The sequence below is a fragment of the Nyctereutes procyonoides genome, unplaced genomic scaffold (assembly GCF_905146905.1).
Source record: "Nyctereutes procyonoides isolate TBG_1078 unplaced genomic scaffold, NYPRO_anot_genome, whole genome shotgun sequence".
NCBI lineage: Eukaryota > Metazoa > Chordata > Mammalia > Carnivora > Canidae > Nyctereutes > Nyctereutes procyonoides.
The window spans coordinates 14,915,375-14,927,453 of record NW_026575046.1 but is presented as its reverse complement, the minus strand read 5'-3'; the positions used below and the strand labels follow the sequence as shown (position 1 = coordinate 14,927,453).

The 12,079-nt window shown below is 42.2% G+C and overlaps 1 protein-coding gene across 7 annotated transcripts in view; it reads left to right on the top strand.

Moving 5' to 3' along the window:
• AGXT2 (alanine--glyoxylate aminotransferase 2) overlaps positions 1-731 on the top strand; it is a 36,655-nt gene extending 35,924 nt beyond the window's left edge. For all 7 annotated transcript variants that reach the window (XM_055325766.1, XM_055325765.1, XM_055325762.1 and 4 more), the window contains one exon: positions 29-731. In XM_055325766.1, the coding sequence (XP_055181741.1) occupies positions 29-136 (108 nt within the window). In that variant the 3' untranslated portion in view covers positions 137-731. The remainder of the gene's footprint in view (positions 1-28) is intronic.
• Positions 732-12,079: the final 11,348 nt, after the last annotated feature.

Below are 12,079 nucleotides of genomic sequence, written 5' to 3'. Positions count from 1 at the left end.
GTTGTTGTATTTTCCTTTGTCTCCTCAGACGTTCCGCATCGCGCCCTCGATGTGCATCACTGAACCAGATGTTAAGTTTGCAGTGGAAGTATTTCGGTCTGCCTTAACCCAGCACAGGGACAGAAGAGCTAAATAAATTGTTTAAAAATAAAAAACCATAAGCTTCAAACCATACACTTCAACTTATGTTCAGGGGTTAATTTAAGGAATTCGATTATATAATTGGTACCAGTTGTAGAGGACACGGTTGACTGCCCACCAGTCAGATGGGTTCCCAGACCCCCATTATCTTAAGAGACCTTTCAGAAAAAGGTCTTTCTTCAGAAAAAGACCTTTATCTTTCTTCAGAAAAAGACCTTTATCCCTAGCTCAGAGAATAAATCCTAATTATTCTAGGTTACTTATGGTGATTTAATTCCCCTGTCAGCCATTGGTTTGTGCATGACATGTGACATATTTTGGGACAACGAATCCTGAAGGAAAATATTTTCATGGAGGTGCCTTCAGGTGAAGGTTTCTTTATCGCCAGAAGACATGTCTTCTTACACCGATCATCATGGGCCATGCTCAAATCATGCCATTTTGGGGTCATGTACACAAAGCTTCTTTGCTGGGGTTGGAAGGTAGAAGGAAATTGAGTCCTTAGTAATGTCAATGAGCCTCTGACTTAACCAATCCTAGATTCTCATCTTGGAGCTTTGGGTTATATAAGATAATAAATTCTGTGTATTGCACAGCCTTTTTGGTTTAAGCTTATTATCTGTTACTGTAGCTATAAGCATCCTAAGAAATGATGCAGAAAATACCCCAGGTAGGTAACTGTCCTCTTCTTTTTTTTCTTTTTAAGATTTTATTTATTTCAGAGAGAGAGTAAGCAAGAGAGAGAGAGAGAGTGCAAGCAGGGGAAAGGGCAAAGGGAGAAGCAGACTCCCCACTGAGTAGGGTACTTATGCAAGGCTCAAGACCCCGGGACCATGACCTGAGCTGAAGGCAGCACTGAACTGACTGAACCACCCAGGTGCCCCTTGTCCTCTACTTTTGTAACTCCCTTAAAATGTCTATCAGAGCCTACTTCTCAAATTCTACTTTCATCCCCCTACTCTGAACTAAAACCCTCATTTCTCCTATCACAATAGTCTCCAAGACCAGAATTTTCCAGCCTTTAGTCATTAAAATGCACATTCCTAGTGGTTTTTTCCCATGTGTGTGCCACTTGTCTTAGAACTGACTTAATATTTTTTTCCTTAACTTGTTTTATTTAGATGTATTTGATAGTAACCTTTCTATAATAATAATAAGTGGGAAAGCAGTACTTCTTGTTCTACTGGAAAGTAATCGTTCAAACAGAACAAACACAAAGCAATGTGATTCAGTTCTAGCAAGACACAATTGCTGGCACATGTTCCCAGTCTGAGGCTTGTTCCTTCTTTGTTCAAAAGGGAGATTAGAGAGTATATGAGGGTGTCAAAAACTACCAGCAAACATACCCTCTTCTTAACACAAACAGAACAGGATCCACAGAATTAAAAGGGAAAAACAACTTTCTCAGCATGCAGTTAGATGTTTATTTGCGCTGTGTCCAGTTCGATGCCATGTTCTAGTGGCCTACCCCCTGAGGTGTCTGTTCCACTAACACATCCTACACCTCACTGCCAAATTTGTCTCCCGTGGGCATTGACTTACACATGCCATTCCCTTGCACAAAACCTTCCAGTTGCTCCACATGGCACCCTGGATAAGATCAAACCCCCTTTAACAAGGAGCTCAATGCTTCCATGCTTACACATGTCATTCCCTTGCATGAAACCTTTGAGTTGCTCTGCATTGTGCCCTGGATAAGATCAAAACCCTTTTAACAAAGAGCTCAATGCTTTCCAATATCCAATTTCCAAACAGAGCAAACACTTGAGAAATGCTCTGTTTTGACAAGTGGAAAGATCACTGAATTGAGAGCCAAATGATCTGAATTCTAAACTCAGTTTTCCACCACTTATTTGCTCTAGATGACCTTGGATGAGCCTCCTAACAGATTTTTAAAACTCGTTTTGGTCCCAGACTGATTGATACTTGCCCTTCCGACCTCCTGAGTTGTGTTGGGAATCAAGTAAGCTAATGATCATAAGAGCACTTGAACTATGCAAATAGAAATTCTTCCCGTCAAGCTACGTTTCTCTTCTTCCCTCTACTACAGAATCTCCAAAGAGCAGATTTTGTGCTTTTACTTCTTTGGCTCCTGTCCATGTCTCAGCGACTAGGATCTCACTCCTGCCTTTCATTCCTTGGAAACTACCTTCTCAAAAGGCTATCAGTGACTTCCTTATGGCCAACACTTAATGTTTCCTTTGAATGTGCTTTCTTTCTTTCTTTTAAATTTATATATTTATTTGAGAGAGGGAGAGCACAAGCAGGGGAATGGCAGAGAGAGAGGGAGAAGCAGATTCCTCACTGAGCAGGGATCCTGACTTGGGGCTCAATCCCAGAACTCTGGGACCATGACCTGAGCTAAAGGCAGACGCTTAACTGAGCCACCCACATGCCCTGAACGTTTTTTCTAAACAACTGCTCCCTCTTGAATATGATTTCCTTGGCTTCTGCAATGTGGTCCTTCTATCTCAGATGGCTCCTTCTCAGGCTCTTTCCCGGCAGCTCCTCAACTACAAGGCTCTGTCTTGGGCCATCTCTTCTTCCAGGCTATACTCTCTCCTCTAAATAACTTCATTTGCTTCAGGAATTTCACCTGTCCTGACTATACTGATGACTTCCAAATATTCACCTTCAGTCTCAACCTTCTTTCTGAGCCCCAACCCCAAGAGTCTAGCTGTCTGGACACCTTCATTTGGATGTCACAAGAACACTCAAAATTCAGCATAGCTGACATAAAACACACTGAATATCTCTCCTCCAATGAACCCCTTCTGGATTAATGATACTTTTTTTATCTCAGTCTCACAATTTAGGGCATCATTTTCCTCTAAGTTATCTTTTTGCTCTTCATATGACTAAGTCTCATGAATACATTCTCCAACATAGTTTTTCCAGTAAGTCCATTTATACCAAAACTGCCTTAATTTTTTTTAAGATTTTATTTATTTATTCATGAGAGACACAAAGAGAGGCAGAGACACAGGCAGCGGAAGAAGCAGGCTCCATTCAGGGAGCCTGATGTGAGACTCAGTCCCTGAACTGGGATCACTAAGCCAAAGGCAGACACTCAACCACTGAGCCAGCCAGGCATCCCCCAAAACTGTCTTAATAGGGTCATCAGCATCTCTTCTAAACTATTTAAACTACCTCCTAACTGGTATTCTGGGCTCCTTCCCAATCCATTCTCAACACTGATACCAGAGTCACTTACTTAAACAGTAAATATGGTCACATCTCTCATCTCCTGTCGCCTCTGAGGATTCCCTTTGTCCATGGAACAAAATTCAAACTCCCAACTATTATGACATTCAACGGCCTTCACAATTAGTCCCCAAACCACTTTTTTGACCTTTACTCTTTTTTTAAGACTTTATTTATTTATTCATGAGAGACACACAGAGAGGCAGAGACATAGGCAGAGGGAGAAGCAGGCTCCATGCAGGAAGCCCAATGTGGGACTTGATCCGGAGACTACAGGATCACGCCCTTAGCTAAGGCAGACACTCAACCACTGAGCCACCCAGGCATCCCTTGAGCTTTACTCTTGCTGTTCTTTTCATGCCATGCACGTCAGTTCTTTGATCCTATAGTTCACTCTACCTGGAACATTCTTCCTCTCTTCTTTGTAGAAATCACAGGGTCAGGGAGATTGGACAAAGAAGCCAAGAGTTACTTCTTTGTTCTTCTCCAATGTCTTCCCATTTTCAGTGTTCCTTTTCTTTAAAAATAAAGCAAAAGGAAAGAATGTTGAAAATAAAGTTTATTGAGGTGCCTGAGTGGCTCAGTTGGTTAAGCATCTGTCTTTGGCTCTGGTCATGATCCTGCGTCAGGCTCACTGTTCAGCAGGGAGTCTCCTTCTCCCTCTTCCTCTACCTCTTCCCCAGCTTGTGTGCTCTTTATTTCTCTCTCAAATAAATAAATAAAATCTTTTAAAAAACAGAAAAGAAAGTTTATGATAACCATTTAAAACATGAAGAGGAAACAATAAAATACAAATTTTAAACCGAACAAAAACAAAACGAAATGTTTCCATGCTCCAGCCCAAGTTCTTGCCAATGCCAGAACACCCTCTCCTAGGAGAAATAGGCTAATGGGATTTAGCTGTTCAGATAAATTCGTAGAGCATATTCCTTATGGCTTCCTGAATCCTACAGGAGGTGTATGCCTACCGGCGTACTGTTACCCTCACACCTTCAGGGGTCACTCTAGAGTAAAAACCAGCAATGGAACTCAGCTGGGTAGCCAGGTCCTGGGCCTCATTTCCTGACTGATGGTTGCATGGCTCTGAGCACCTATTGATCAGGAGAAACTGCTCCTCTTTCTTGAAGAGAATTTGGGGATTTAAGATGCATAAGCCATCAGAAGAAGCATGGAGCAGAAAGGGCAAAACCTATAGCCTTGAGCCTGGATGGTCATTAATTTCTTTCACGAGTTTATAAACATGATGGATTCCTTCTGCTTTCCATTTGGAGCCGTGGGCAGGAGCTTCGCACCCCCATTTCCCCCCTTCCATTTTCTGCTCTACCCACAGGAGGTGGGAGGTAAGCCAGCTTACATAAGGCAAGGAGCCCACATTCTTGCCAAGCTCTTTTTTATTTCCTTTCTTGTTAAAATGGTCCAAAGTGAAGATAACGAACACTCAGCTCAAGTAAACTTTTTTCCACACAAGGAACATATTGACAGTCAATCATGTGATTAGAATATAACAGTAAAATGTTGGCAGCTGTTTAAAAATTCTTGCAGTACCAATCCACTCAGGAGGGAGTAATTTAAAAAAAAAAGACCCCATCATATCAAGCTTTGGCTATGCCATTAATAATGATTATAAAGTGATGTAAAATAACACTTATAAAGAGAAAAACAGTAACAAACTATGCTCTTATTTGTGTTATGAAACTCTATTTTCGGTATCATTGTAGTTTTTGACTTTCCGCTAATTCCAAGGTAATCTCTAAACTATGGAGGACTTCATTCTTCCACCTTTGAAATCTCGCTTAAATCTTACATTTCTTGTAAAGAACAATGGAAGAATAATAGAAAAACATCAAAACATTTGCCATTTTGTCATCAGAATGCCAATGCCAGAGCATCTTTGTCATCATCAGGAGCAAAGGTTGAAGGCTGCTGGGTGCTGCATCAACCGATTGCTCTGGGGTCATTAAAGCTGAAGGCTCACTTCCAACTGGACACAAGCAGTAAAAATGGGTCATAGCTTTGCCCCATTAAAGATGGGCACAGTAGAAGACAATGCCCCAAAAGGATCTCAACAAAAGCAAAAGGTCCACCTAATTTAGTAAGAGTGCAGACAGAAACAAAGCCATCATGATACCAGTCCAGATGCAGGGAATGTCTGCAGAACTGCAAGTGTCAGGCTAGCGTCTGTGATGAAGAGCAGCCACCCAAAGAGCTCTCAAGGTCACCATCAAATTAAGAACTGGGTGGGGAGGGTCGTCGCAGACAGCTGCTAGTGCAAACACGAACTTTGAATAAGTCCCAACAACAACAACACGATGCAATGGAGTGAGCCTGCACACTCTCTCCACCTGATTTATTTCCAGCAAATTCACTTCTGCTGAAGCTTCCCGTGTCCAGAGAACAATATAACCTCATGGAACCTTTACGAGGATAAAATAAAATATGCTGGTAGCTGCTCAGTTAATGTTGACTCTTTGCTTGGTGTCTCTTTCCTTTTGACACAGAACTTTCATTCATTTTGGCACTGAATGTTTGGTGATCACCACCTCGGGCTAATGTTCTCATGTGTACAACTCATCTCCCTAACCAGACTCGAAACTTCTGGCAGGGTGACCTCATCTTCTCCATCCTCACATGTCTGCCTGACACACTGCACCTCACAGAAAGTGCAAGAATCAACTCTTCGTGCTGCTGCTTGGTGTTTCTCGCCTTTTATCTATAGATGCTACAATGTCTCCTGCAGTTTAAGGCAGCAAGTAGCCCACCTGAAATAAATAATGATACAGGCTTGCGCACGCGCGCGTGTGTGTATTCAGAAACCTATATATTTAGAAATACATGTAATATATTTCTTGAACGTGGAATATATCATTGGAAACATATATAACATATAAAAACATGTATTTGGAAATGTATTTTGTAAGGGTAGGACGTCAGGTAACAAAGTACCTTGGATTATTTTATTTATTTCTTTATTTACCTATTTATTTATTTTAAGTTTTATTTATTTAAGTGATCTCTACACCCAACATGGGGCTCCAAGTCACAATCTTGAAATCAAGAGTCCCGTCTCTTCGGACTGAGCCAGCCATGCACCCCTGGGATTATTTTAGGAAGTAAGGAAGCCACCCTTGGATGAATTCTGAGAAGACCATATGAGGAATTGAAAGGGCTCCCAGATACCTGTCCTGTCTTCTCCAAGGAGGTGTCCCAATTCTTAGCACCCTCTTTGGGGACCCAGTTCACAGCCCTGCTGTGCTCACATGGATCTCCCCCTCCCAGGGCTTGTGCTCACCTGCTTGCCGTCCACCTTCAGTGCGCCCTCCCCACACCCACAGGCCTCCCTAGCTACCGCTTCCTCATCCTTCGCCAGCCCTTGGCCACGTTCAGGGGCAGGCTGTTGTTTCACAGAAACCCTTATTCTCTCCCCCACAATCACTCCACGTTCTCTAGGATCTTACTGCACAAATTGTTCATTCTCTGCTGGATTTTCCCCTTCTACATTCTTCTTCTTTCTTCTCCTCAACCCATAAATGTGCTCCTCTTTCCTATTAAAAAAAAAAATATATATATATATATATTTCTTAAAAAAAAATCCTCTTCCTCAAAGTGATGTTGCTCTGAAGAAACTGTGGGGTGCTGCTCCAACCTTTTCTCACTCCGTCTTCCTCAGTGCCCCTAAGCTGGTTCCAGGAAACCTGTTCTTTTCAAAGTCCTTAGTAACTAGGGGTGCCTGGGTGGCTCAGGTGGTTAAGCCTACGACTATTGGTTTCAGCTCAGGTCATGATCTCAGGGTCATGAGGGTGAGCCCCCACATGGTCAGCATGGAGTCTGCTTGAGATTTTCCTTCTCCCTCTGCCCACCCCCACTCGCTTGCTCTCTCACTTTCTCATAAATAAATAAATAAATAAATAAATAAATAAATAAATAAATGTCACCAGTAACTGCGGTGATGGAATGTTATTCTTATGTGGCTACTTGACTGGCCGCGAGATTTTCCAGACTCTTGTTAAACTTTATTTCTGGGTATGGCTGTCACGGTGATTCTGAAAGAGATTAGTGTTTGGACTGGTGGACTGAGGAAGGCAGATGGACCTCCCTAGCCTGGATGGGCATCATGCCATTTGCTAAGGGCCTGAATAGAACCATAAGGTGGAGGAAGACTGGCTGTGATGTCTCTGTCTGTCTGATCATTAGAGCTGAGACATCAATCTCCTCCTGTCCGGCATCCCTGGTTCTCAGGCCTTCAGACCTAGGCAGGAATGTGCACCTTATGCTCCTCTCCTGGGTTCTCGGGCCTTCGAACTACAGCTGGCTTCTCTGGGTCTCCAGCCTGCAGATGACAGACTGGAACTTCCCAACTTCCCTAATCATATGATCCAATGTCTTATAATAAACCTCAATTGATTAGACCTAAAAAGACAGTATGAACAGGGGGAGCAGCAGGCAGAGGAAGAGGGAGAAGCAGACACCCCGCTTAGCTGGGAGCCAGATGCAGGGCTCAATCCCAGGACGCTGGAAAAGTGACCTGAGCCGAAGGCAGACACTTAAACAATTGAGCCACCCTGGTGTCCAAATATCTTTCTAGATATAGTGATATATCTATCTATGTAGATATATATACATATAGAAAGTCTATTTACATAGATACATATATATCAGCATATATCAATATATACATACATCTATATAAATAGATGTTTGGCTAAATAGCTAACTAGAGCCTATTGGTTCTTTTTTTTTAAGATTTTATTTTTAAGTAATCTCTACACTTAATGTGAGGCTCAAACTCACAACCTCAAGACCAAGAGTTACATGTTGGGAGCCAGGAAGGGACCCCAATCCTACTGGTTCTGTTTCTCTGAAAACCCTGACTAATACAACCTCTTAACTGCTAAATTCAACAAAATGCCTTTGGTCCTCACCTTTCTTGGCATTTCTGTGGCAGTTAAAGCTGTTGGTCACATTACTTTTTCTAGAATTTGTCTCCCTCTATTTTTTTTTTTTTTAATGGCTGCATGCTCTTCCATCAGCTTACTACCTCTTGAGTCTTTGCATTCTTGTGCATTGGGTTTTGTTTAGTTTGCTCCCAGAGGCTGTTATACCCCAGGGATTTTTACCTTAAACTCTTTTTTTCTCCTATCTGTGTTCTTCATCTGAGTGATTTCATCCATGATCCATGATGTCAGGCTCTTCACTATCTAGATGCTGAGGATTCCCAGAGATGCCTCCAGGGCAACCCCCGCATGGCTTAGAGACTGGTGCTATCAGCAACCCCTTCAACGTTTCCCCTAGGTCTCTACTGCATTCTCTTCCTCCTCCCTGGAGCACAGGCTCTCCTGGTGTCAGAGGGAACTGCTTGATCCAGTTGCCTGCTTGCTCTACGGTCCTGGTGCCAGAAATTCCCCACTCACCCCAGCCAGACCTAACTCACCTCTCAACTCTGGCTTGCCTCCCTGCCATCCCTTTGTACTGCCGCCTGGCCCTGCTGCTCACAGCCTTCCCACCTCCTCTAATCCCCCCCCCCCAGCTGTCATGGCTGGGTGGGAATGTTTCATCAATGGTCCTCGGTACAAGTTGGGCCTTCTTGGGCTAATTGCCCTGTTCCCTTCTTCATCATGTTGCCCACCCTGATAGTCATCCTCATCCTAATCCGTGCAAGAATTAAACCATTGCTTGTTCTTGTTATCTAACTCTTTCTCTGCTCTAGCTAAAAGCCTCAATTTGCAGGCATCATTGATTGCCACTCGAAGGAAAATTTTAAAAAGCAAAAGGTAGGAGGAGAGAATGAAATTATGCCAGAAATAAAATATTTTTAGGATTTTTTTTTCTTCCTGTGATGGTACCAGGGGTACATCAATATAGTAAATGAACTTTAGCAGAGGTGTCATCAAAAAACACTCTTCCAGCTAGTTCCATTTGGCCCTGCCACCCACCAGCACCTGGCACAGGGACTTCATCAATGCTCCTCCAGGGGTCCTGAGCCAGTTCCACCAACCTGGGCTAGAGGGCCCTCTTTATCCTTGGTAGCTTCCCTGGGGTCAACCTAGACCCCTCCAGTAACACCCCCTTCCTTCTTTTTAGCAATATTCTATTCTACCATCCATCTACTTTTTAGCAGGAGCTTTTTCCTTCACAAGAGCAATGCCTTCCCCTACATGTACACCTCTTTTTGTACACCCAGAATCAACTCCTCCCTTACTTGCCTAACCCATCCAGAAGGATTGTGGGGAGAAGTGGTGGGTTTGAGTACAAGGAAGCAAGATGTGTTTTCACTCAATCCTTTCAGCGCATCAGATAAAGGGCAGAAAATGCTTTAGTTTATGTATTAAAGTTTTGAAGATTCAGGTTTTGCCACTCTTGAAAATGTCTTTTAGAAATGCATGCTGTCAAGATGTACAATTTTAAAAGGACATATTTGAAAAAGAAGAACAAAGCTGAAGGATTCACATCTCCTGTTTTCAAAACTTATTATGAAGCTGCGGTAATCAAAACAGTGTGGTATTGGTGTGAAGAAACATTTTTAGACCAACAGAATAAAATAAAGAGCCCAGAAATAAACTCTCTCATAAATGGTCAATTGATTTTTGACAAGGGTGCCAAGACCATTCAATGGAAAAAGGATACTTTTTCAATAAATGGTGCTGAGAAAACTGGATACCCATATGCAAAAGAATGAAGCTGGGCCCTTTCCTTACAACATATACAAAAATTAACCTAAAATGGATTGAAGACTTAAATATTGAGCTAAAACTGTAAAAGTCTAGGAGAAAACACAAAAGTCTTTATGACATTAGATTTGGCAATGGTTTCTTGAATAAGGCAACAAGAGAAAAAATAGGTAAATTGGGCTTATTCTGAATGAAAAGCTTTTGTGCATTGAGAGCACTATTGAGAGAGAGAAAAGATAGCTCACATGGGGTAATATGTTTGCAAATCATATACCTGATAAGGTATCAAGAATACATAAAGACTAACAACTTAACAGCAACAAAACATCCCAACTCAAAAACGGGCAAAGGAGTTGTCTGGCGATTTCTCCAAAGATGATATACAAATGGCCAACAAGCAAGTAAAAAAAATATTCAACATCACCACTCATTAGGGAAATGCAAATCAAAACCACAGTGAGATACCACTTACACCTGTTAGGGTGGCTATTATTCAAAATACACACACATAGACAATAACGAGTATTGGGGGGGATACGTAGAAATTGGAAAACTAGCACATTGCTGGTGGGAATGTTTTCCATTGTGGAAGCAGTGTGGTAGCTCCCCCAAAAGCAAAACACAATTATCATAGGATCCAGAAATTCTCCTTCTGGATGTATCTCCAAAAGAATTGAAAGTAAGGATTCAAACAGATATTTGTATAATTGTTTATACAATGTTTATACAGCATAACTCAGAATAGCCAAAAGGTGGAAACAACTCAAGTGTTTTATGGATGAATGGATAAGCAAAATGTGGCCTATGCATACAATGGAATAGTATTCAGTCTTAAAAAGGAAGGAAATCCTGTCACATGCTACCACCCAGATGAACCCGGAAAACATTCTGCTAAGTGAAATAAACCAACCCCAAAAGGACAAATATTGTACGGTTCTGCTTGTATGAGGAACCCAGACCAGGGACATTCATAGAGAGAGAAAGTAGAATAGAGGTTACTAAGGGCTGGGGGAGGAGGGAATGGAAAATTACTGGTTAGCAGGTCCAGAATTTCGGGGGCAGGGGTGAAAAATGGATAAATGGTGGTGGTCGTTCAACATTGTGAATGTGCTTAATACTACTGACTTGTACACTTGGAAGTGATTAAAATGGTTAATTTAATGAGTTTAAACATTTTTGCAAAGAAGATACTCATGTATAGGGAACATTTTCTCCAGCAAGCACAGAGCGCAGGATTAATATAGAGACTTGGATTACATAAAGGAGTGCAGTGACACAGGGATTCAGCTGCTTTAAAGCAAACAGGCTTGACTTCACTGTATCTGGATGAGAAAAGAATCCTCACTGCAGCACAGAGAACTCATGCCTTCTCTTTGTGTGTGGGTTCCTCAGTACCACACCTTTGGTCTGCAGTGCCTCTTGGAACAAGGAAAGGTGCCAATATGTATATAAGTAGATGTAAATACCAGCACTGGTCACTGTCCACTGAGCACTGTTACCAAAGTAGGGGACGGTCTTTTCCCCAAACCAAGTGCTCTCATCTGTAAAATGAGGAGGTTGAGCTAGATAGATAAACTCAAAGATCCATATCTGCTCTAGCATTTCACTGCTGCCTGGAATTTTAAAGAAGCAGCAGGTACATCAAGAGGGCTGTGGTATCGCTTTTCCTGGAAACAGAGCTGAAGTGAATTTTTGAAGGGTCTGGGCTCTGGGATTTTGGGGCGTTGTTGTTGCAGACTTGCCCAGTCTAAGGTCTCCTAGAGAACAGGCAGGTTTCTAAGTGGCTATCAGGATGCCAGTGGTGCTAACGATGTGGGAAATTGGAAAGACCTGGGAATATGGACTATGGAAGACTTTCTTTCCTTGAAGGGGTCAGTAAAGGCCTTAGGCTTCTCTTGATCGCTTGCAAGCCTCAGAGCAAGCCTCAATAAATCCATACTGATTATGGTTTCTCCACATTCTAACCAGCCAATCTGCTCTTAGATCACATTGTTTTCCATCGTGGGATGACGCTGATGGCATGTGAGGAAAGTGTCAGGCACAAGTGAGTGATAAATGATTAAGAGACA